The sequence below is a fragment of the Numenius arquata genome, chromosome 9 (genome assembly GCF_964106895.1).
Source record: "Numenius arquata chromosome 9, bNumArq3.hap1.1, whole genome shotgun sequence".
Lineage (NCBI taxonomy): Eukaryota > Metazoa > Chordata > Aves > Charadriiformes > Scolopacidae > Numenius > Numenius arquata.
This window is the reverse complement of record NC_133584.1, coordinates 45,219,369-45,245,854: the sequence shown is the minus strand read 5'-3', so window position 1 is coordinate 45,245,854 and position 26,486 is coordinate 45,219,369. Positions and strand designations below refer to the sequence as shown.

Genomic DNA, 26,486 nt, shown 5'->3' with positions numbered 1-26,486 from the left:
CGCTATGTTGAAGAGAATAGCGGGTATTTGTACCCAACCAATAACTTATTGGCATGTACAATTCATACTTTCTAATGTCACAGTTAACTCTCAGTCTTTACTTATGCTTTGCTTTTCTTTTTTTTCCCTTTCCTGAAATACAGATAAGCTTTGTTATAGAAGCATTTTAAATACTGTGCGAAGATGGCAAGTCTTATGAGTCAGAGTCTGTTGACCTACGTAGAAGAAGGAAACGTTCCTGCTCTGAAAGCGCTTCTTGAGAAATGCAGGGATGTAGATGAGAGAAATGAGGTAAGATGTTTTTTTCTTGAAAGGTCAATTTCATAGTGCAGCTTATTATTTACAGAATGAATAATTAGTGAGATCTCACTGCGGTTATTTAATAAATTTCAGTTTTATTTTCAACTGACTGCTTACCTTTGCCCTGACTGGACACAAAGTATTCAGTCTCTGTCATGACATCAGCGTCTTTCATTGTATTTGTTTTCTGAGCGTTCTGAGCTGGAAAATGCAGCTCCATTCTTACTTTGTAGATGGAGGTTATACTTGTATTTCTGCAACTAGGAATTGTTTCTTAGTTCAGAGATCCAGCTGCATGTGCATTCTTGCCCTGTCCATTTTGAAGTGAAACCTGGGATGATAACAACTCTTGCCCCACATCCTGGTTTCCAGCCAAGAGAAGCTTTGTTATATGATCCGTAGAGTAGGGTATATTGCAATTTACTCTGAGCAGATGCTCATCTGGATGAAAATATATATATCTGCAAAGTAAGTCTAGATGTAACAAGGAGTATTAAATGACTTCACCTGTATTTAATACTTTACCAGTATTAAATAACTTTTACACAGGAAGTCTTGATACGCAGCAGGGAGTTGGAATGTGGATTATTGGGAATCCTGGGATAGTGTGATAATTGTTAGCTGCTGCTTTGTCATCTAATTTAGTCTGATTTGAGCACATCACCACCAGCAATTTAGGCAAATGTGCTGTGGTTTCATTATACTGCACTAAAGATTCCTGAGAGTTTCTTGGGAGGTTTGATTCATACAAATATTTGTTGCTAGTAACTGTTTACATTGTTTTGCATGATGTTTAAAATTCAGGTTATCTTGGTGAGCTATTATGTCTTTTGTGTATTTTACCAATAAGCTCAGGTAATTTAACTGATTTTGTTTTCTGTAGTAGATTTTCTGGTTTGTAAGCGTGATGACTTTTCTTTCATCTGAACTCACAGCTTGTATCATCAGTTTTTATGTGTTTTTTTTTTTTTTTAGTTCTGATTTCCTAAACAGTGTTGTAGAACTGGAACCTTGTTGATTTACATAGCCTTTTCAGAGAATCAGATTCATAGGAAAATTCAGGAAAGAAGGGACCTCTGGAGGTCAGTAGGTTCAGTCTCCTCCTAATTGCAAAGCTAACTTCAGAGTTACATCACGTTGCTCAGGAGCTTACCCAAGCAAGATTTGAAAGTCTTCAAAGGTGGAGATCCTGCAGCCTCTTTAAACAATGCTCCAGTGCTTAACCACTCCTTTGGCTTCTAAGATTCCCCTTCCCTCTAGGTAGTGCAAGGCTGATGTCAATTCCCCTCTTACTCTTCCATTTTCCAGGCTGAACAAGTCCAGCTCTTGTTTACTGCTTGCATGTTTTACGCTCCAGTCTCGTAACCATCCGAGTGACCCCGTTGCTGGACTCTGCGCTTTGTCGATCTCTCTGTTGTTGGGAGTCTCTTTGTTGGCAGCCCAAAATGGGGCACTGTATTCTGGATTCAGCCTCACCAGTGTTGAGTAGAGAGCTAGCTGTGCTCTTCCTAATGCAGCTCAGTATTTGATTTGCCTTTGTTGCTGCAGGGGTGTGCTGCTGACCCTCTTTGTCCATCAGAACCCCGTGCCCATTTCTGCAGCATGGCTCCACAGGCAGGTGGGCCCTAACCAGTACTGTTGCCGAGGGTCGGTCTGTTCTAGTATCTGTGTTTGCCTTTGTTGAAACGCAGTGGGGTTGTCAGCCCGTTTCTCCAGCCTATTGAATTCCCTCTAAACAGCATCCCTGTCCTCTGGCATATGGACCACTATCCCTAGCTTAGAGCAGTCTGTCAGCTTGCTTGAGGGCACATTCTGTTTCGTGGTTCTGGGTGTTGATGAAGATGCTGAGATGTTAGCCCCGAGTCAAACCCCCTCAACTGGGCACCAGTTACTGTGAACAGTTGACCATTACCTGTTGAGTCTAACAGTCCAGGGAGTTTTTTGTCTTGTAGTGTATGGAAGGCTGGCTTTGCAATTACTTTTTTAAAATTATTTTTCAAAAGTAAATCTTAGAAAATGCATGTTCTGTTGCATTATTTTTTTATAGCTGCATAAGATGGAAAGAGCATTTTTGGCAAAAAAAAAGCAGCATATATTACTCAAAACCAGAAAATATCATGCAAATGTGAAAACAATGTACAGAATTTAGCCTTGCTGTAGTTATTAGATCTGTTTTCAGTTAAAACAGTTTTCTTCCCATGTCAGCACATTAATTTTGTGCTGTGTATGCGCGTATGTATTTGAGATGGGAGAATTTTTAAGTTTCAAAGCATACACACGAACCTCACCGCCTGGCATGCAGTATATCTGAGAAGAGGAATAATCTGTTCCCTCTGCTGGTAATTCCTCTCAACAACATGGTTAAAATCAGACAAATAGTCTGTGTTAACTCTGTCAACAGTGTCACTGCCTTCACCTTCTTTTCTAATTCAATCTTCTTGTCTTGATGGGACTAAGTGCGCTCCTGGGTTTCAGTAACTGCCTTTTTTGTAGAGATCACTTCCCTAGTAACTGATTTTTTCAGTCTTCTGATACATTGTATTGGAGAAGGTAATTTCTGGAGACATGTATGGTTTGTGTCACTTTTAAGCCCATGATGGGCTGAGGCTATTTATATTTATCAATAATAGGAGTTTTGTTTAAGTGTTAGCTCTTCATTGGAATTCAGTGGTATTGAGCTCAATTTTGTTTCCAGTTTTGGACCTGCCAAGACTTCTTGTTTTTACCCAAGAAGAAAAGATACCAAAACGGGAATGTCAGTGCCAGCAGAGTATGTCTAAAAAAAATTGCTGGCAAGCCAGGGTTTGCTAGTGCCAGGACCTCCCAGGCTGCAGTGACTTGCCCAATGGTGGGATCACCCACATTGTTACCAACCCTTTATATCTTGACTGTGATCGGTTGCCAGAAAAGCTGGGATGTTCCAGTCAGTTTCTGTAGAGATGGTTTTGTTGGAGTAGCACCAGGAGTTTCAGTTAAGTGGAGCAAGTCTCAGTCTCTGGCTCTTCCCTGTGTGTTCTTTTCCCCATGTGCTTCTCTCTCTAATACTGGATACTTTGATTACTTAACAGCTAATGATAAATGCTTGACTTGTGTGATACACTTTGATCCTAAAAACCTGCAGTTTCCTTTGTGCCGTTCCTTCTGTTCTTGATACTGAAGTACCTTCTGTATCTTCAGTTCAGAATCTTTTGTTCTCATGGACTGCAAGAGAGCTAATCTGTAAGGTATCACCACTGAATGACTTCTCTAAAAAGGTACAGGTGTGCCCCTTCATAATTTGGATATTCCGATACTTATTTAGCTGTGATGTACAGATATACAGTATTTGATGTGCTTGTGAAAAATATGGGCATTTAGTTGTTGTGGCATGTCTAGACTCTTGGACAACTTCTGAGAGTTAATCTGAACGCCACAGGTGTAGTGATTATCTTTTGTTTCTTTGTTGGTGAAATCTTTGTGATCTGCTAAATAGTTGAAGCTATGTTTGAGAATGTCCTAGCAAAAGGGGAAGGATGTTTTCAGTACCCTAACAGAAAAGTTTTACATCTGTCTAAGAATACCAGAGCCACTCAACAACTCTATGACATTTCTTACAGGAGGGGGATCATTTTCCCATCCACAACCCCTCTTGCTCAGAGATCAGTTCAGGTTATTACCCATTTATGTTATGCACCTGTGGAAGGCGATCCCAGTGATGTTATTAACTATTCAGAAGGAGATAAGAGGAATGCTCATGCTAAACCAGGGATTTTCATGTGTACTGCTAAAGCACAGCTTGGAAGGGACCTCTGGACGTTGCCTAGTCCTGTGTCCTGAGGTAGGTTGGTTGGAGCTGGCTGGAATTGGCTGTGTCGGCATGGAGCAGTTCTAGCCTCTCTTCACAGACACCCTGGGCAGCTCCCCTGATGCAGAACCGTGAACACCTGCACCCAGATCAATGAGGTTCCTGTCCACCCGTTTCTACAGGTCCCTCTGGATGGCAGCACAAGTATCTGGTGCATCAGCCACTCCTCCCAACTTCATGTTGGCTGCAAAGTTGTTGAGGGTGCACTGTGTCCTTAATACAGGGGTTAAACAGTACTGGCCCCAGTATCGACCCTGTGTTACTGCACTGGTGACTGGCCTCCAGCTGGACTTTGTGCCACTGATCACAATCCTCTGAGCCCAGCAGTTCAGCCAGTTTCAGTCTACCTCACTGTCCATTTATCTAGCCTGTACTTTGGTTTGTCTGTGTGGATGTTAAGGCAGACGGTGTTGAAAGCCTGGCTAGAGATGGGATAAACAACATCTTGGCTCTTCATCCTCTGAGCCAATGATGTCATCACAGAAGGCAGTCAGGTTGGTCAGGCATGATTTCCCAAAGTGTGGTATAGAACTTGGCTATTTTTTCCAAGCCTTTAGCAAGAAATCTTACTGTTCCTTTGAATCAGTGGGCGTGTTTTAATGGCCATTGTGGTTCCTGGGCTAGATTTGTTTGTTTATTTATTCATTTATAAACTCTGACTGTGTTACTTCAAGATGTAAAAGCGTTAACAGGCTTTATTAGAGATATCTGCAGTAGATAAATGATTCAGATAAATATTTAACAACGTAACTCTTTTTTTTGAACCATTTCTAATATCTGAAACTTTTGGTTGGTTGGTTTGGGTATTTTTATCTCTTGTGGGACAGGGTTTAATATCATGTTACCCATTTTTACTGCAAGATCACTGCCTGGTTTGAAACCCAGTGCATCTCACTGGCAATTAAAAACCGGAAACAATGTTTCTCTGTAGTTTTTGGCCTTTTATTGGTGAATGTGCATCATTTGCATCACTTCTTAATGGATCACTTTCCTATCATTTTCATTTCAGAATGGCCAGACTCCACTCATGTTGGCTGCTGAGCAAGGCAATTTAGAAATTGTCCAGGAGCTTCTCAAGAAGGGAGCTAATTGCAACTTGGAAGATGCAGTAAGTATTAGTGCTTTATATGATGGTACTTAAGAACAGAGGAAAAAGAAATTTTAAGAAGCAGGCAAAGAGAAGGTATTTAGGTGAGTGTTGAGGAGAAAAAAAGGTGGAAAATGATGATATATAAGAGAAATTTAACCCAAAATTACTTGACTCTATTCCTCTGTTAAGATGCCTTGTAAAGAATAGGGATGTTTCAGATGATGTAAATGTTTGAGCGTCTCTGCTAAATGCTGCTGCTCTTTCTTCTGGAAATGAGTATTAGGAAGCTGTAATAGGATTGTCAGTAGTTGTGACATAAAAAGGTAGGCAGAATAGAGAAATAAAGCATCAAAGATGGGTCAAAGTGATGTTGTAGTATGTTGGTTTTGTTTTTTCTTGATTTTGGTGTTTTCAATAAATATTGAGGGAGAATTTAGGTTAAAAGATTATTTCAGGTGAAAGCCAGAACAGTGACAGAGAAGGGTTTCAAATTTATATATTGCCTTCCTGCCTTTGCGAAAGGGGTTGACTTTAGGTGAAAGATTCCCAGAAATAGGACAGAGGTGTTGTTAAAAAGTTTTGAAAGGTCTGTGTATTCTAATGAAGAGTGATAAACAGGAAAAGGTTGTTGCTCTTGTTCTTTTCACTCTGCACTTAGTTTATTTGTAGCCATGCAGATACCCAGGAAGGGTCTGGTATGAAACCTGTTTTTTAAAAATAAAATTAAAAAACAAACAAACAAAAAAAACCCAGCAAATATCTCTATTTTTGGAAATACTTCATTTCATCTGCTGTTAATGTTACAGTTTCTATACTTATCTGAAGAACATTTATTGTATAAACCGTTGCTATATTTATATGTGTGTAGCACATAAAACAGTAGTCCGCACCTGGACATGATTTGAATAGTGGATATAAGGTAAGTTGTAATGCAAGAGGAAATGTATGTTCTGAAGTGGTCATAAATCTAAGAAGCTGCGGTCCAAATTCCCCTGTGTATTAGCCCCTTGGGTGGTGTTACTCACTGTATATGGAGACAGACCACCAGCATTTTCTGTGGTCTTGGTTGCCATCTTCTCCTCACCCAGCAGTTCCTGATCTCTTGACCTCATTCTCTGATCCTTTGTAGGTGTTGCTTCCTGCATAAAATTTTTAAGTTAACCTGCAGTGAACTGAGGAGTGGAGAGAGAATATTGCATATCACTTAAAAATGCTGCTTCTTTTTTCTAGGATAACTGGACAGCTCTTATTTCAGCAGCTAAAGAAGGACATGCAGCTATTGTAGCAGAGCTACTCAATTATAATGTCAGTTTGGAGCATCGGGATTTGGTATGTGTTGTCCTAGTGTAAAAATAAAGTAGTTTCCATCTTTTTAGTAATATTAACAATTTTGGGAGTTGGAGATTTTCTGTTCTGTAAAACAAACCAAAGCTCTTTTATTCTTAAATTATGTACTCAGTGCTGTTAAAATGGTTTTGTGGTCAGTCCTTGTTATATTTTGGACTTGAAAAACAGTCTTAGGACAAATACAAAATGAAATAAAAGTCACTGATTAGGTTTCTGAAGAGTATTTTTTGGTTTTTACGTTTATTTGAATTCTGCTTGCCAGGGAGGGTGGACTGCCCTGATGTGGGCATCATATAAAGGCCGTACTGAAGTAGCTAAACTGCTGCTTGAGAAAGGAGCAAATCCAAACATCACGGGAATGGTAAGTTTTAGTCTTAAATATCCCCTCTTCCCAAACGTTAAAGGCCTGAATTGTACACTCATCTTATTATCTTGATTAAACGTTTCGCATTTTTTGCAATATAATGTTAATCACTGTACTTTATTAATAAAGGGATTGCTTTAACAATCTGCATGACAGCCACTGTTTTTAATTGATTTTAATTTTTTTAGTTAAGATAATTGAATGTGTAGCTTTTAATGAGATTCAAATTAGCAGGAGAGGAAATAATAGAAAAGATAAGTGGTGTATCTAATGCTACTTGTATAACAGTTGTTATTTTTCTGTGTCTAAGTTAATGGAATAACTAATATGTGCAATTTGGAAACAACAATTAAAACAAATTGTTTCATAATAGTTACCAAATGGACTAGATCATATAAATGTGTACCACACATTTGAGAGAGAATTAAACTACGATACTGAGATTTATTTTATTTTATAAGCATTTTCTATAAAAGTATAGATTCATAGATTGGTCCAGGCCGGAAGGGACCTCCAAAGGTCATCTAGTGCGACCTCCCCGCAGTCAGCAGGGACACCCCCAACTAGACCAGGTTGCCCAGGGCCTCGTCGAGCTTCACCTTGAATATCTCAAGGGAAGGGGCCTCAACCACCTCCCTGGGCAACCTGTTCCAGTGTTCCACCACCCTCATGGTAAAGAACTTTTTCCGAATATCCAATCTAAATCTTCCCTTCTCCAGCTTAAAGCCATTGCCCCTCGTCCTGTCACTGCAGGCCTTTGTAAACAGACCCTCCCCAGCCTTCCTGTAGGCCCCCCTCAGGTACTGGAAGGCCGCTATGAGGTCTCCCCGGAGCCTCCTTTTCTCCAAGCTGAACAACCCCAGCTCCCTCAGCCTGTCCTCGTAGCGGAGGTGCTCCAACCCCCTGATCATTTTGGTGGCCCTCCTCTGGACCCGCTCCATCAAGTCCATGTCCTTTCTATATTGAGGGCTCCAGACCTGCACACAGTGCTCCAGGTGAGGTCTCACCAGAGCAAAGTGGCAGAATCACCTCTCTGGATCTGCTGGCAACACTTCTTTTGATGCAGCCCAGGATGTGATTGGCCTTCTGGGCCGCGAGAGCACATTGCCTGCTCATGTCCAGCTTCTCATCCATCAGCACCCCCAAGTCCCTTTCCTCAGGGCTGCTTTCTAATACCTCATCCCCCAGTCTGTATTTATACCGAGGATTGTTTCGGCCCAGGTGCAGAATCCTGCACTTGCTTTTGTTGAACCTCATGAGGTTCAACTGGGCCCACCTCTCCAGCCTGTCCAGGTCCCTCTGAATGACATCCCATCCCTCTGGTGTATCGACAACACCACACAGCTTGGTGTCATCTGCAAACTTGCTGATGGTGCTCTCAATCCCTCTGTCTATGTCTTTGATAAAAATGTTAAACAGTACTGGTCCCAGGACGGACCCTTGAGGGACACCACTTGTCACTGCTTTCCATCTGGACTTAAAGCCATTGAGTACCACCCTCTGGGTGCGACCATTCAGCCAATTCCTTATCCACCGAACTGTCCACCCATCAATCCGTATCCCTCCAATTTGGCAAGCCGGATGTTGTGAGGAACTGTGTCAAAGGCCTTACTGAAGTCCAGATAGATCACATCCATAGGTCGCCCCTTGTCTACTGACCTAGTCAGTTCATCATAGAAGGCCGCTAGGTTAGTCAGGCAGGACTTGCCCCTAGTAAAGCCATGTTGGCTGTCCTGAATCGTCCCCCTGTCCTCCATGTGCCCAAGCATGGTGTCCAGAAGGATCTGCTCCATGATCTTCCCAGGCACAGAGGTGAGGCTGACAGGTCGGTAGTTCCCAGTTCCATAGGCATGTTGAAAGTGAAATGAACAGTTTGTTTATACTGTCAGCGCTCTGGTGTTTGAGGCAACAGTGAAGAATCAGGGAAGAACCCTGATGACTTACCTTTCTGGGGGTGGATTTCATCTGGTTTGCAGATGCAGCTTCTGCACGTATGACCTGACTATCTGCAGCCCTGGTTACTTAGGGATATTGTATAGCTGTCTGTTGATTCTCTCTTACATTACAAATGATTATATTAAGATAATGATGTGAATTTTTAAACCTTGTTTAAGGAGTTAAAAACCAAAATGGATTCAAAACGGTAGACGTCTTACTAGATAACATCCAGACAAAGTACTAGGCAACAGTTATTGATATGTAGTTAGATTTATTTCTGTATATTCCTTCTTCTATGGGTTTATTGTCTCTTGGAGCATTGTGATCTATATTGTTCATGAAAAATAATTAACACTATGACTTTATTTCCTTTTTTTTTTTTTTTTAATTCTAAGCAATATAGTGTTTATCCAATTATTTGGGCAGCAGGACGGGGCCACTCAGATATAGTACATCTCTTACTGCAATATGGAGCTAAAGTGAACTGCTCTGACAAAGTAAGTTATGTTTATATAATATGTAATGTCTTTAATGCTTGATACATTTCTTGTAAAACTAAATTTTGTTAAAAAAAGGGTCTTGGGTTTTTGACTGGAAAAACACCCCCTGTTATATTTTGCCCATGAGTTTAGAATTAGTATGCTACAGTAGGTCATTATACTTGCAAGAGGTTTTTCCATGGTATGCTGAAGATGGTTATTTCAGTGGAGCATATTTCTGTTTTCCTAGCTATTGGAAATCTTGTTATCTTAGGTTACATAGAAAAATTATTCTTACAGCTGACTTCTACATAGAAAAATTAAAATGCCTTTTCAAATGCTTGTATTAATTCACAAGACCAAATTATATCTTTGTAAAAACTAAAGCAATAAAGATGAATACTAGGTTGTAGGGGATACTAAATACAGAGAGCGATATGATAAAAATGTTATAAATGTTTTTTCAGTATGGAACCACCCCACTGGTTTGGGCGGCGAGGAAGGGTCATTTGGAGTGTGTGAAATACTTGCTGCAAATGGGAGCTGATGTTGATCAAGAAGGAGCTGTAAGTAACTGTTCATTTTCTGGTGATAAGGTGTGGGTACATACATCTCTGTGTCCTGTTGTGTTTTATAATACAAATAGCAAGAACTACAGGAAACAAGATGAAATGTTGATGTTGAAGTGTATTACTTTCCAACTATTTGCAAATTACATGTGAAGATTATTTAAAGTTCGTTGTGCCTTGTAATAAAAATGCTATGTAACTGGGGAGTCGCATTGCCAGTTGACAAACTGTTATGTAAAGTGTAAATTTTAATGAACATAAATGAATTCAGGTTATTGTTCTCTGAAGGTTAACACTATCAAAATTAATTCTGTACCCAAGCCTAAGTCAAACAGCTTAGTCCTCATTGCTATTTGAAAAGTAAGTCAAATACAAGGCATCTTTTGAAAATAATAATGGCTGTTGTGCCTTTTCAGAAGCCGGAAATTTTTAGAAGGTTCCAGCTGTATATTGTTTTTAAATGAAGCAGATTTTAATTTTTTGTTGTGTAAGACACTTAAAATGCTTGTCAAAAAAAAATACTCAGTAAAAGTTAAGTAGAAAATTAAGACAACTTCCTGGTGTTTATATGGTTATTTCTGAAGCTCTTCAGAAAACCTCTTTGTGATTGGTATTGGCAGAACTGGGTGCTTTGATAATACTATGTTCCCATATGACAAGAAAATTACTTTACCGTGCGACATAGAGGAGTTAGAATAAACTGACCTTAGCTTCACTGTTTGCATTTGAAGTGTTCTCTATTATAGTACTTTCTCTTTTTAAAAAAACATAGCAAGCGCACTCTAAAATATGAAACTGAAGTAACATTTGGATGGATGAGAAAGTAATGTCAGGGAGTGTTTTTTGTTACTTAAACTGCTGATATAATGATGATTTGTATGTCCACTGTACGATAAAATCTGTTGTTTCTGTTTAAAGAATTCTATGACTGCACTTATTGTAGCAGTGAAGGGTGGCTATACTGACTCAGTAAAAGAAATACTGAAAAGGAACCCAAATGTAAACTTAACAGATAAAGATGGAAATACAGCTTTGATGATTGCATCAAAAGAGGGCCATACTGAAATTGTGCAGGATCTTCTTGATGCTGGAACTTATGTGAACATTCCTGATAGAGTGAGTAAATTTTCATTGTAATTGTGATTTTATAGATATGTAATAATAATATATATTTAAATACCAGTGTATGCAAATTTGTGAGTATGTGATTCTTCTGACTTTCTAATTTTTCTGCCACCTAGGGGTATTTTTATGTATTGCTATTTTCCAACTATGTTAAGTGGCAAATGTTGCTGTGTGAAGGTAAACTACAGAAACTACTCTTTTTCTTTGAGATTCTTGAATTGTGAGTTTCCATAGGACGTGGAAATGATTTATGGTTGTGTATTTGTTGTATCTCTAACATAAGACTAATACTGAGTTAACTTACAGGTTTGGGGTGGGTGTTCTGTGCGTTAATACATATGGTAGTGCTGTTAAAATTGTAAAGCGATATTATAAAAAAAGACCTATTTCATTCAGCATCTACCTTTATCTTTTACAGTAAAACTTTTTACTAGGAATTTTGTGTATATTAAAGGAAGACTTCATCTTGGGGTTAAGAAATGTAAATGTAATTGTTGAAAGTTGTGCTGTGTACCTGAGCTGCGATTGCATTTTTCAGTAGAGGTGTGCAGGAAAGGCAGTGACCAGAGTGCGAATCTGCTTGCTAGCCACTCTGGGATTTATTTGGTTGCTTATGCATGTGCCTTGGACTGTCTGCGGTGTCCTCTTGGTGGTCAGTTTTTTCTAAAGTGTCAGAGGCAGACCAAGCACTGCATCCTTGGGGCTATAGGTGGTGAGATACTTAACGCCTCTGTCAAGATCAGTATCTTAGTTCAGAGCAGCGATATGGTTTGGAGGCTGAATTCCCAATCCCTAAATTGAATTGCTTGGTGTTGCAGAGAAGAGAGGAAAACCTAATATTTGCCTCATAGTTTTAAAAGGATTTTTGGATGTATTTTCCTGTATTTCAAGTGTCAACTTAGTGCTTTTCTTAGGTGGTTATGTACTGAGCTGGTGTTGCATGTGACAACAAATTTGATCTCGGGCACATATCAAAGCAAAACTTTAAATATTTAAGAAGATACATTGCAGTCTCCCTTCCCACCCCTTCTGTCACAGAATTCTACAACTGTCTGCATTCCTGTGCTTTTAGGAAGGATAAATTATGGCTTTCAGTCCAGCTGACTGTATTCCAAAAACATGTCAAACAATGGCTAGCCTTAGTTTCAGATGCTAGAGTAGGTTTTCATTAGGAAAATTTCTTGGTTTGCAGCCAGGAATATAACGAATGTGATTGATAGGGGATCTACTACTGCTCTGAGCTTTACTGGATTCCACACCTGTGATACATATTTTTCCTGTTTCATCATTAAAAATTTATTAGGTAATTTCAGGATTTCATTTTCTGAAATTCTGACATATCCCCAAGTGTGTTAAAACCAGAAGCCTTAAGCAGACTTGTAACTATTTTACATATACACAACTCCCTTTATCACAGTAAAATATTTATTTCTTTCAATAAATTTGAGATAAAATCAGCCTTTTGCTTCTTTTCTTTATAACAGCATAGTGTATGTTAACAGGATAGCAGTCAAATCTGCCCCGCCCCCCCCCCCCCCCCAAAAAAAAAAAGAGATAAAATTCTTTAAAATTCTTGAAGAACTTTTGTCAGCTGTGAAACATCTAAAGGAGACAGCCAACATTCTTGTCTGATTGTAAAGAGGTTATTACTGTGAGTAATTACTTGTCTGATTGTAAAGAGGTTATTAACTGTGAGTGGTTGATCTTCCTAGGAACATAGCAAACAGCTGGATTTTTTTCATATTCCTTATTAATTTGTGCTGTTAATTTTTAGGATAGTGGTTTAAGCTGGACCTATTTTTGGGGTGGTTTTTTTGCAATAAATATATATAACGTTTCATCTCTTTGCAAAAAAAAAAAAAATATATATAAGAAAGGAGTCCAGAATTTTTTCTTCTATGTACCTGTTTTTTGCAGAGGTAGAACTATTTTTTATATCTTTTAAATGAGTGCAGATTTCTTAATGTAAATAGGCATAATGTATATTTTGAGGCTGTAACTTACTCTGTGTTGCATTTCTTTTTGCTAAACATTATTAATTCATCTTCAATATTTTTTCACAATTTTTCTAGAGTGGAGATACGGTGCTGATTGGGGCTGTTAGAGGAGGTCATGTTGAGATTGTGAGGGCCCTGCTCCATAAATATGCTGATATAGATATCAGAGGTCAGGTAAGTACAACAATGTAAAAAGTAGTCTGAATGCCAAACAATTATACTGTGTGTCTAAAAACAGGTCTTTAAAAACTTGCTCAGTCTGCTCTGTAGGAAACTCAGATTCCCATCAAACATTAAAAATACATCAAGTTGCTCTGCAGTTTTTAAGACAGAAGACATATGTTATTGTAATGACTTGTCAAGCAACATTTTTTTCAGTTAATTTATATAATGGTCGAAAAGCAGAAGATGTAAATTGAACTTACTACTTCTGCACTACTGAACAAATTTGAAATAATTAAGTACTTAAAGCCCCCCTTATTGCTATTTTAATAATTAATATTTTAAATGTAATATCAATATATTAAAATCCACTACACCTTAGATTACATGTTAGTGCAGTTCTGTCACTATGCTTGGTTGGTTGTTGTCTCTTTCAGTAACTTCCTTTTTCACGTTAAGCAGTGTTGGCAGTGACTTCCATGTTTTCTGCCTACCCCTTCTTTTGTTTTTTGTCCTTTGATTAAGGTATTGGTTTTATTCTTCCACTGAGAGCTCTCTTACTCAGCATGGTACTTGTTTTTATCGTTACATTCAACTTGCTTTCTTTCGCTTGAAGCTATTCAGATCACTCTGCTTGCAGGCACATATGTTCTGCCAAGTTTGAACACAAAACTAACTAGTCACTGTGAGCTGCAAGGATTCAGTGCCTACTGTTGATGCAGACAGAGCCTCTTTGAGAAGCCAAAAAGCTGTTAGTTTGGAGTAGTAGTAGCATTTGGATCTCTTCCCCTAACCTGCTACTGGAAACTGGGAATTTTGTGTCTCAGTTCCTTGCTGACATGGGTCTGAAAATTGGGGATTTTTCAGTGTCTGGATGTGACCGAGGCAATACAGAAGCAGCAAGAGGACCCAGCCTCCTCAGGGATGGGGAAGCTTGTGACTTCTGGTGGTGGGAGGCTGGTGATATGGCCATTTGCGGGGGTTCATCTAAAGAATGCATTTGTGGCCCTGTTGACACAGCAGCAGTGAGAACGATCAGGGGAAAATTCTGGCTGTGTGCTTCATATCTCCAGATTCGGACCAGCAGTATCAAAATCAGTGATGAGTGCTAGTGTTTAGCAACCCTCCTGCTGTTGGGCCCGCAGCACCTCTCTGCCAGGCAGACCTGTTCTGGGGAGATTTGCTGTGTGCCCAAATCCATGATGTTCTGGAAAGCTTGCTGAGTTCTTGTCCAGCTTTACTGCAGCCTTGCTGCTCAGTCATTCGTATGGACACTAGGCAGGGAAGACCTTGAGCAGATAAAGCATGACTACAGGGCTCTGTGAGGGAGCGTTGGGGCAGCGTGGGGCTCAGGTGGTGTCCTCAGCCCTTCTGGTAAGAGGGAAGGGCCCAGCTGAGAGCATGTGGGAGACCAGTGCCTGGCTATGCAGCTGATGTTGCTAGCGAGGAGTCAGCTTCCTTAGGCTGGTGTCTTGTTGGAAGCCATCTGACTGAACACCAAGCCCAGGTGAGCAGAAAGGAAAGAAATCTTACTGATCAGGCCTGTGAAACTCTCCAGAAAGGCTTTAAACTCAGTTTGCTGTGAAGCCCATGAGTGGGAGAGGAAGAGCTGCAAATGAGAGAAGCAAACAAGGGAGAAGGCTGCAAGGGGGACTTTGACATTCCTGCTTAGAAGCTGGTGCATGTTCAGAGGCTTTTCTTAAATGCCTTTACACAAATTTGCACAAATGTGTGTGAAATGGAAAGAGTCACGGTGCAGTCACTTAGCTACGAAAGGTGCAGGTGTGGACACTTCCTGGCATAGCCCACATTGACAGGGAAAAAATAAAAATAAAAAAATGACACAAGCAGATTTGCAATTATCAACCATTCCCCCTGTTTCAGTGATACAGTGTATGGCTGATCTGCATTCCGGTACTTTGTGTTGATTTTATCTATTTCTATAGCTTTTCAGCTTGCATGGCCTGTTTTTAGGCCAGCCAACCACTTCAACGGTTTTATTAGGCTATGCTGTAAAATTGAGAATAAAATTGAAATTTTTTTTAAAGGCCTGGAAGTGGTTAGCACTTCCATGTTCTAACAGGAGAGAAATATTTTTTTTTCTTTTTTTTAAAAAAAAAAAAAGGCTGCAGAGGAACATCAGTTCCACAATAGGGGTAAAGATGACAACACTCTGGGAAAAAGTTGTTTTATTTCATTAGAAAACTTGTATTTTTGAGTTAGAACCGAATACTCATATGTAGTTTTGGAAATCGTTTCAAGACAGGCTGAATCTCCTTGGATTATTAAAGCTCTTAATATATTTTGCACAGGTTTTTAAAATAGATTTGTGTTTTCTAGCCAGATTTCCACTTGTGCTCCAAAATTCTACTGGTGTGCCAGTTAGATTGGGTAGCGTTTCCCTTTGAGCTGTGCTAAAATTTGCTGTATTATGTGCTGTTTTCAATGTAGTGCTTGTACTTTGTATATAGTTTTTGAAATTAATCCAACTGAATGAAAGTACTGTTAACATTCAATATCCTCTTTTTGCAGGATAATAAAACTGCATTATATTGGGCAGTTGAGAAAGGAAATGCTACAATGGTGAGGGATATCTTGCAATGCAACCCTGATACTGAAACATGTACAAAGGTAATGATTAGAATTTTAATTTAATCGCTTTGTTTAACATCTCTACTTTTCTTAACCCCTATGTGGTGTTAAGACCATAATACCAAATTGAGTTTTTGTGAAGTGTTGGTAACTTGCATGCTGAAAATAAAAATAAATAAATAAATAAATTTTCTGAAATGCGGAATTTATTTTCAATGATGGTAATGTCCCCTTTGATAAGTATCACCTACTACTAAAAGTCAATAGCAGGGAAAGTGTGGATACTTTACCTCCGCACCATTGACATGACCAGCAATAGGGAGTAGAGAGCAGATGCTACGGGAAACTGAGGAAAAGAGGTTTCTGATATTACTAAGCATAAAAGTTCAGACTGCTGTTTCTTGCGTGTGCAGGAGTGAAAAAAAAAGAGAAAGTAGTATGTACAGCAGCGAATTACCTCTTCCATGAGTCTCTTTTCAAATATCTTGTATTATATCTGAATCTTGTCTTTGTTTGAGCCTGTTATTAACAGAAATGTGTTTTGTTCTGTGGTTCTAACCAGTCTAGAATACAGGGTCTGTAATAATTTTTCAGTAACATATGTACTGAGGTGTTGTTACTTGCACAGTAACGTATTTAAATAAAAAATTATCTTAAAAGTTTGGGATTTAATTTGTTACGCTATCACTAGTTTTTGCTTGGTTTTGGGTGTAGAGAAAATCTGTTTATTAGGTCTACTTTTCCCTTTTAGGACGGAGAAACACCGCTTATAAAGGCAACCAAGATGAGAAATATTGAAATAGTAGAACTTCTTCTGGATAAAGGAGCTAAGGTCTCTGCTGTAGACAAGGTAAAGAATATTTGTTTATTTAACTATTTTTAATCATTTTAGTTTTGAAGCAGAATTTTGTAGTGAGCTGTCAAGGCTACTACAGAAATGCAGCTTCCCATATGCTGCTTAATTAAATTGACCATAATACTTAAATACTTAGTCTCCCATATGTTTAATAATTAAATAGATCAGAATACTTAAATGTAAATGAATTCCCACCACTGATATATTGAATTTTTGTTTGTATTAGAGTCCTTTTAGTAATATGAAAAGAAAAAATACCAGGTCAGGAATAAAAATTTCTCTTAAATCCACTTCACTTTTATTTCACAATAAAAATCAGAATACTGATTCTTAATACACTTGAAAAAGAGCGTAGAGAGTGGTTATTTGTCACTGATACTTGTTTTTGATTAATAGATGTTAAATTAAGCAATGCCAAGGACAAATACAGTGGTTTGTTGCTGTCCTCTTATCATTAACTACTTTGACTGTAAACCTTTTAAATACAGGAACATTTGTTTGATAGATTTTTAACCTCTTAGTATTATCTTTAGGGCAAATAAGTAGTAATGTTGATTTGATGTAATGTGAGGAAACTTTCACCGGAAAGTTTTTTTGGAGAATTCTGAACAAACGTTGAAGTAATTCTAACAAGGAGTATCTCTTGTTCCAAATCAGTCTCTGAATTCACTAGTAGACACTTGTTTCTAAACAGATGACAGTTTTCATGAACCTTAAGCTATTGTTATAAACTGTCAAGAAAGAAGATAGTGCCTTATATTTAGAACTGCCTTTTCGCATGTCTTTCCTAAAACTTTTTGAATGCTTTTTCAAGAGGGAAAGAAATGCTTGCTGTAAGGTGTTAATGGTGTTGAGAATACCTTAAGATGTATTTCAAGTAAATAACGCCTCTGAAACACTGTGGAACATATGGTCTGTTCATACTCTTAGGAATTCATGTTAGGTATTACTGTTTTATTCATTTAATTGCAGAAAGGAGATACTCCACTTCATATTGCCATACGTGGAAGGAGCCGTAAACTTGCTGAATTACTCTTAAGAAATCCAAAAGATGGTAGATTGCTTTATAGACCCAACAAAACAGGAGAAACACCTTACAATATTGACTGTAGCCACCAGAAGAGTATTTTAACACAGATATTTGGAGCAAGTAAGTTTAAGTGTTTCATTTTATATTTTTTTAATCACTTGTATATTGAGAATCAAGTTTATTCAGTTGTTTTGAAAAAAACATTTAGTTTTTTTAATATTGCAACTAATGGGAGAGCTTTTAAAAAAATCAGTTGGCAAGAAGTTCATCATTCTAAAAGCCTAACAGAGGTCAAATGTACCTTTTATTTTTGAGTTTTGACATTGGATACGGTGTGATTTCTCTTGATCTTTTTGTTTTTACTTAGATCTTGCTTGGGTAGGAATTATTTTATTTTATTTTCTGTGATCTGGGATTTTGTTTGAGTCTCTTGTGGTAAGCTGTAATGATTTTGATAAATCGTCCACATAAATGTGACCTAATTAAAATTCCTTTGAACAAGAATGTACTAATAATAACAGCTATTATGTGGGAGGAGTATATATACAATATAGGTAAACCTGTCATAATTTCATGTGTGAAAATTGTCATATTGAACAGATTTCTTAAAGCAAAGTTCTGTAACATAGCGTTTGTATTACAGGACACTTATCTCCCACGGAATCTGACGGTGACATGCTGGGTTACGATCTGTACAGCAGCGCTTTGGCTGATATTCTGAGTGAACCAACCATGCAGCCTCCTATCTGTGTAGGCTTATATGCACAGTGGGGAAGTGGAAAATCTTTTCTGCTCAAGAAACTGGAAGGTAAAAGTTGATTTAGGTTTTGGGTTCTTTTCGTATGTTCGAATCTATCCATGAAAAGCATCACATGGGAGTTACCAGTTTTTGCGACAGCTCTTGGTCCATTTAATATTGTATCCAGTCTCTGTTTCTGTGATGACAGGAGTTAAATTTTAGTGTGATCAGTTCATCCAAAGGTTGCTTTGTTCATTTATACAATGTCAAGACAGTCTTTTAAGTGTTGCTGTCTATTGTCCCCTGGGTTTCCTGAGGCAGTGAATCTACCCTATAGGTACTGCTGAAAATGTGGCTGCTGAAATATGCCTTGCTAGAGGGTGTTTGTGTGTCAAATTGAGTTCAGACTTCTTTTGCTGCAGGATTTATTTATTGTGCCTCCTGTGTGTCTTTTTTTTTTTTTAAGAACAAATATTATTAATAGACTATTAACAGACTATTAATATTGTTTCTCTGTAGTATATTTTCTCTGCATCTAGTTTTCTTCCCCTTTCCTTTATTTGCTTTGAGCTTTCTGAACTTTCCGAAATGACAGAGGAAAGCAAATGCAGTGTATGAAGAGTGTCAATATTTTTCTCAGTGGAAACAGGCATCTTATTTATAGTTTTGGTTTTTTCTAACAAAGGATGTTTTTCTGAGATGTGTCAGTATAATTCAAAATACTTTTACTAGTCTTGATGTTTCTTACTTTCTGTGATTTCTGTGTTTTTAAAAGCTTCTATATTAGTCAAATATAGACTATTTGGCTAATACAGACCAACGGGGTCTCTGCATTCATTTTGTTCACCTCTTGCCCCATGTCATAAACAAAGCGGTGTACATATTTGACTCTGACGTTTATTGTTGATGAGCTCTTATATTTTTAAAATGCTTCTTCGGTATTTTCTTCCTGTTCCTCTTTCATCTTCTGGATTGCGTATTTGGTGTTTCTTATTCAATAGATCCTAAATAAGTTTCTTCAGGAATTCCTGTTTTAGTAAATATGAATCAACAAACAAATAAATACTGAGGCCTCCAGATTTCAGTGATGGAGGTTGTTGGGGGGGTGGATTGCTTTGGCTTTTTTGACAGATAAGGTGGATTTATTTTTCTTGGTGTCATAAAATATGTTTTAAACTTTTGAAGGAGGACAGGAGATGGCATGGCTTTTAATATGCCTTTAAAAGTATAAAATCTGCAGCAAACACTGCAAGTATTATTATTTAAATGGTTTCATTCATTGCGTGGATGAAAACTTAGGGTTTTGCCACTAACATTTGAAGAAGAATTCAAGCATCATTGTCTTTTCCTTATTATTGATTAAAAAAAAAGTTATATAGTCTAGTGAAAAAGTGTTTGTTTTCAAAGATGACCATTATGATGTTGCCTTTGCCTTCTGTTCTAGAATAATTTAACACGTTAATATGTCTTTGTCTTTTTGTTTTAGATGAAATGAAGACTTTTGCAGGACAGCAGATTGAACCTCTGTTTCAGTTCTCCTGGCTTATTGTATTCCTCACACTTTTGCTGTGCGGAGGTTTGGGTTTATTGCTTGCTTTCACAGTGGATGCAAAGCTTGGAATAGCAGTGTCTCTCAGCTTATTAGCAGTTCTCTACATTTTCTTTAGTAAGTCTTATTTTATATGAAATTTGTGAAGGTTTTCATCTGTTTTTGGAATTCACTATTGTTTTGTAGATGTGCTCTGTGGTTCAGAAAAAATACTAAATGTTTTTGCAGAAAATAGGACCCCTTCAGACCCTTTCCTTGTGTTTTGCATGTAATTTGTGAACAGGCATTCTTGAAAACAAAGAAGCATTTTGTATATTAACTTCATTATTTTACTCTTAACACTGTCATTTTTAGCCATAACTGTTAAAAATTCAACTCCTTTTACGCAATTTCATGCCTTACTTGTTCAAACTTCATGGTTCTTTCAGTTGTGAACATTGACTAAAATATAGCCGTAACATCTTTTCTTTTTTTTTTTTTCTTTTTAATTTTTAATATAATAGCTGTAATTTACTTTGGTGGCCGAAGAGAAGGCGAGAGCTGGAACTGGGCCTGGGTGTTAAGTGCAAGATTGGCAAGACACATTGGATATTTAGAGTTACTTCTCAAACTCATGTTTGTGAACCCCCCAGAATTACCAGAGCAAACCACTAAAGCTTTACCTGTCAGGTTAGTTATTTCATTTATTTAGTCTTCAATTAATAATTCAGGTTCATTCTGATACTTTTCAAACTGTGTGTATTAATGTGCATGTTTATCTTCCTATGAAAAGCTGTTGAGATTTCTGTTTGAAAAATGGTAGCCCTAGAAGACCACATAGTTAAATTCTTCATTGTGAAGAATATAGTAGTGTTTCCAAAAAAACCTCTCTGCCAAAGTCAGTGAAAGTTACTGCTTTTTAGTTTTAGGGGTTTTGACTATCATACTAAGAAAAATTTGTAGAAGACAAAGTAAGAATTTAGTGTTCTGGTACAGCTTACTGTGTATTAGAGCATCAGACTGCTCAAAACTTCTAGTTTACCTGAAAGGAAGGAGGTTTATGCCATGTATTTTATAGTTTTGTTTACTCTTATTGTTCAGAGACTTGTGTTTTAGCTTCATGGTGCTTTTATATGATATTGTTCTGTTGGTGTTTTGGTTTGGTTTGGTTTTTTTAATCCTCCATAAATATTTGCAGATAGTTTGGAATGCAATTTTAGAAACACTTGTCAATATTATGTTTTGCATCATAAAGATAACTTTATGTTTTTACTGCCGTCTGATGTACCATTAGTGATGTTATCATTTTCATATTCTTAAGAAATCAAGTTTTAGAATAGGAAGTGGGGCTAGAAGAGGTTGATAACAGGAGAAGAAATAAATAAATACTTCAATGTCATGTAGAGTTTAAAAAAAAATAAATAAGTATTTAAGTATTTTACATTTTGTGCCACTTGAAAAGACTTTTAGCTGCAGAGATGCAGGAAGATTTTTGTTTTGGTTGCCAGAAAATACCTAGAGCTTTCTAAAGTATACAAAATACATGTTTTTTTTCTCTTTCAGATTTCTATTTACAGACTACAATAGACTGTCCAGTGTAGGTGGAGAAACGTCACTGGCGGAGATGATTGCTACCCTCTCTGATGCGTGTGAAAGGGAATTTGGTTTCTTAGCAACAAGGCTATTTCGAGTTTTCAAGACAGAAGATACACAAGGTTTTTATTACCTGAATGACATATCCGATTATTCCATTTCAATGCACCATTATCAGGGTTCTGTTTTCCACATAAGCTCTTTTTAGAAACTTGTTTTAGCCATGCAGAAATTCATACAGAAGGGGAAACTCTTTGCATTGTTTTGGGGAGAAAAATGCCCTGTTTTCTTTGCTTACCTTGATTTTATTAATATAATATATTCTGTGAAGTATAGTTTTCAGAAGCATCAGTGGAAATGTATATTTTTATTACATCCTTTTAGATGCAGCATGGCATTTTTCCTTAGCAATTAAGTCATTGTGGCCAAGTTAGATAAAGGGAAGAGTTTACTTTTGTGTATTGCTAAGAGAAGTTTCTATTTAGTTTATTAGATTTTTAATTCAGAGCTGTTATGAGTGACCACTACTTATTCTTGGAAATAGTAAACGTGTAGAACATGTTGTTCCAAAGCTTTCTACCTATCACCAATTTATATTGCTGTGATCAGTGCTGGTAAGGTGAGATGAAATATTCCTGCTTGATCCAAATGGAACAAACGTTTTTCTTCTGTACACCTGCAGATTTCTGAAAAAAATATGCAGAACAGAGTATGATATTGTGAAGAAAAGGGAGTTCTTGAGGGTAACTTTCAGTTCATAGAGGACTTCTTTCTACATTGAGTTCAGTTACTTCTCAGTTCATTTTGACCTTGACCACAAATTGAGGAATCTATTAGATGCTGTCTCCTCTTAACAAAGTTGTGCTGAACACAACTCACTCGTCAATGTTCTTTCTCAAATTCACTAAATATTCTTTAAGAAAGTGAGACGTGGAGTTTTTCACCCTTATTTCCATATTAATAAACATTCTGCAGTTCTTCTCGTTAACCTCTGTGAAACAGCTTTCATGATGCTGTAATTTCTCCCAAAATTGACTTGAGAATGGCAGTGTAGTGCTTTCATTGTAATCTTATATTTCTCTCACATTCCTTGGCTCTGTTGCCTTCCTGTGCTCTACCAAATTATCTAACTGATATTTTTTATTTTATCTCTTTGATCATCTTGCACGTCTTCTCCTTGTCTCAAGATGTTTATAGGTCTAGGGTCATAGGTTTCTTGTCTCTAGGTGTTCGTAAAAATTCCATATCGGTTTCCTTTTAGTCTCCTGTATCTTTAATTTTTGCTACGTCTGTAAACTCACAGCCAAGCCTATGCAATTGCCATTTCATTGTTGATGATTCCTAAGTCTCTCTCTAATCCAGTTCTGTCTCTTTCTAGCTAGAGGAAGCTTATATCCCTAATTCAAGATGTCTAGAACTGACTGTAATTATAACTGAGCTGTTATTTTTCTCTTCTTGCCCCTCGCTCCTGTCATTATGCATTTCTGTTGCTTTGTCCTGCATCACAATCCTATCTGTCACATAAGTCGGTAATGTGAAAGGCCTTTCCTGCTCATACCCTAGTCTAGAATATCATACGTGGGCTGTGTATAAACCTGGAATATTCATTCCACGTAGCATGTTTAAAATTTGATTTTTTTCTGTTCCAGTTCAAATATGGATTTTTAGCAGTCATCGTTTTGCATTAGATTATTGCTATTTCCGTTCTTTGTTATCAACAAACGTGTACAGAAGATGTGAATCTTCTAGATGTGCACATCACTAGGTGTGTCCAGATCCTCAAGGCAGAGGCTGCTGCTTTGGCAAAAAAGCTGTTTCTTTGATTGCTATTTTAGCTGTGCTAACTTCCAGCTGCAATATTTCTTTGTCTCTTCCTTATCAATCCAGTTAAAGTCAGGAGGTCTGTATTCTTTACTGAGGCCCTTGTGATCTGTCCATACCTTCCATACCGAGTCCTCCCTTGTTTGTGTATGTTTTAGCACATAAGAAGTGATAGTTTCAGGCTGTTGCTTGCGATTTTCATTTATTTCTCCAGTGGCACCATTACTATTAGATAATTTAAGTATCATGTTTCTGTTTAAAACCAATTAGTAACCGTACTGTTTTCCTAAGATTTACGTATATAAATACACTTAGAGATGTCACAAAAGAGATGATACCACTGAAACGAAAATCTATTTAGTAAAGATCATTTCCATCCAGCGTAGATTTCTTGAAACAATGGAAATAAACTGAAGATTAAAGGAATATCTCCACTTCATAATTTCCAAGAATTTTGGCAAATTTAGATGATTTTTTTTTCACGTTTGTGACTGGATGGTAACACTGCAGTAACCTTTTGTGCAAGCTAGTGTTTTATGAGAAGTATGCAAGTTAATAGATTTTGTACTCACCTGTAATTACATTTTACATTGATTTTAACAACAAATACTTGTTTCCTAGGTAAAAAGAAATGGAAGAAAACTTGCTGCCTCCCATCCTTTGTGATTTTCCTGTTCATACTGTCTTGCGTTGTTTCTGCAATTGCCCTGCTGGCGATTTTTAATGTGGAGCCAGCCAACATGACAGTGAATGTTATTCTCATATCAGTTACCTGTGTTGTTGGTTTGGCCTTTATCTTGAATTGTCGCACGTGGTGGCAAGTGATGGATTCCGTTTTGAATTCTCAAAGAAAACGTCTTCACAATGCTGCTTCCAAGCTTCACAAGTTGAAAAGTGAGGGGTTCATGAAGGTAAGCGTTTACATGAATTGGCCATTAAAAAAATTGAAACAAAACCCCAAACCTGTAGCCTTCTAAGATGCGGCAGCATTTATTTAATCAGGCCAAGTCTCACAATATTAGAATGAAAGTTGGTGAGTCTTTACTAAAGGGAGCACTTCTGTTTCACTGGTTGTTAATGCTTAGTGTATGAGATCTGTCTGCCCAAACAGGAATGTTAAATGTGGATTAAGTTTTCAGTTTCTAATTTTGTTTTTGCTGTGAGGAAGGAAAACATATGTTCTAAACTATCAATATTTAGTAAAAGCTTACTTTAGATCATAAAATTAGAAAGAATAACCTTTAAAATACTCCGAAGGTGAAAAAACAAGCCTAACTTTGGTTGTCTGCAAGGCCTCTTTACTAAGACGGGAATAATAGCACTTGAAGAACATTCCAGAACAGTTCGTGTATTTAATGAAAAATGATAGAAAATACTATTGTTTTGCTGGATTGTATTTAAACTGATAAAAAATGTACTCATCAGGCTGTCATCAAATATCCTATATGCTCCTATCTGGAAATAAATTTTAGCATCGTGATGGTTAACTCCATAGATTATGGCTAATACGTTGGCTAACAATATTTTGTGCAAATATTTTTGTAGCACAGAAGGCCTTATCTGTGTCTGGCTGCTGTGGTTCTTGCCAGTTGGTTTTTGATTGGTATTTATGGTGCAAGCAATTTTTTGAGGATTAGCTGAAGCTACAAATACTTTTTTTGTTTACTTTTGAAATACTGATTTACAGTGCATAAATATTACTTGCTTTTTAAATAACATTGTAATAGAATTTAAATAAGGATAGTTTGTTATGTTAAAGTGGAATATGTGGTTCTGCTGTACGTTTTTGTGCAAATAAGAAATTTTTGGAAGTGACGTTTTAGGACTTTGGGTATTTATAAACGTTTATTTTTGTTATCTTATTGAAGTATTTTTGGGACAGGTAGCAATCTGCAAAAGGAATTATATGGATTTTTGTGAGTTTTAAGTATTATAGTGATGTCTTTTCCTTCTTTTCATTTTTGTAGGTTTTGAAATGTGAAGTGGAACTAATGGCCAAAATGGCAAAAACCATTGACAGCTTCACTCAGAACCAGACAAGGCTTGTTGTAATTATTGATGGATTGGATGCTTGTGAACAGGACAAAGTTTTACAGATGCTTGATACGGTGAGTTGGACCATTTTGTAAAGATGATCTCTGGATTATCTGGATGAACTCTTCCATAGATGATCTCAGATACATACAGTTACTGTGTATTTTCTGTAGAAAGAAGGCATATATACAGAGTCTGTCTTGTAGTCTTCTAACGTTTGTGTACGTTGGCATAATTCCAATACTAAGAGCAATGGGTTTTAGAAGTTGAAAATTAAATCCCAATAGGGACTGTACATTTTAATACTTGTGAAACGTTTTGAAATAATCAGATATAAATTACTGAAAATTAATACCCTGTTGAAACAAATTTGGAATGTTTGGAGAGTTTTTCATACTTACTTTTGAAGTACTTTAGATGAAAAATACTTAAATGCTAGATATTTGGGAGGGAGCTAGGACATTACTGCATGGTATCTTCTTGGTGGTGACTTCCACTGTAACTACTACAGCTAATTTTTCAAGTATGGTTATTTCTAATTGTAGGTAAGTTGCAAACATTAGATATTTCGTACTGAAGAAACTGATATCTCTATACATCTCTTGCCCTCTGAAGTTTATAACTCAAACTGAATGAATATAAAAAGTTGAGTCAAACATTTAAATGATCCACAGTTACTATTAATTATTATTAACAAGGTGTACTGTCTACTTTTTTTTACAGGTGCGAGTCTTGTTTTCAAAAGGCCCGTTTATTGCTATTTTTGCAAGTGACCCACACATTATTATAAAGGCTATTAACCAGAATCTCAACAGTGTTCTACGTGATTCAAACATAAATGGACATGATTACATGCGAAACATAGTCCATTTGCCTGTTTTTCTGAATAGCCGAGGACTTAGTAATGCCAAAAAACTGATGGTAGCTTCGACAACTAATGGGGATATTCCTTACACAGATAATGCAGGTAAGGTTATGCAGGAGAATGATATGAAAGTTACAAAACCAATGTTCCAAAAATCTGATTTTTGGAACAAGCTATTTAAATAATTTGTAGATCATTAGTGTTATTTTATAG

General features: G+C 37.2%; 1 protein-coding gene across 3 annotated transcripts in view; it reads left to right on the top strand.

Moving 5' to 3' along the window:
• Window positions 1–143: 143 nt before the first annotated feature.
• The window catches only part of KIDINS220 (kinase D interacting substrate 220), a 66,448-nt gene continuing 40,105 nt past the window's right edge, over window positions 144–26,486 (top strand). For all 3 annotated transcript variants that reach the window (XM_074152909.1, XM_074152908.1, XM_074152910.1), the window contains exons 1-18: window positions 144–291; window positions 5,154–5,252; window positions 6,465–6,563; window positions 6,844–6,942; window positions 9,279–9,380; window positions 9,830–9,928; window positions 10,850–11,047; window positions 13,129–13,227; window positions 15,748–15,846; window positions 16,559–16,657; window positions 17,636–17,813; window positions 18,337–18,501; window positions 19,919–20,098; window positions 20,485–20,650; window positions 21,524–21,675; window positions 23,996–24,285; window positions 25,342–25,482; window positions 26,132–26,375. In XM_074152909.1, coding sequence (XP_074009010.1) covers window positions 184–291; window positions 5,154–5,252; window positions 6,465–6,563; window positions 6,844–6,942; window positions 9,279–9,380; window positions 9,830–9,928; window positions 10,850–11,047; window positions 13,129–13,227; window positions 15,748–15,846; window positions 16,559–16,657; window positions 17,636–17,813; window positions 18,337–18,501; window positions 19,919–20,098; window positions 20,485–20,650; window positions 21,524–21,675; window positions 23,996–24,285; window positions 25,342–25,482; window positions 26,132–26,375 — 2,617 coding nt within the window. In that variant the 5' untranslated portion in view covers window positions 144–183. The remainder of the gene's footprint in view (window positions 292–5,153; window positions 5,253–6,464; window positions 6,564–6,843; window positions 6,943–9,278; window positions 9,381–9,829; window positions 9,929–10,849; window positions 11,048–13,128; window positions 13,228–15,747; window positions 15,847–16,558; window positions 16,658–17,635; window positions 17,814–18,336; window positions 18,502–19,918; window positions 20,099–20,484; window positions 20,651–21,523; window positions 21,676–23,995; window positions 24,286–25,341; window positions 25,483–26,131; window positions 26,376–26,486) is intronic.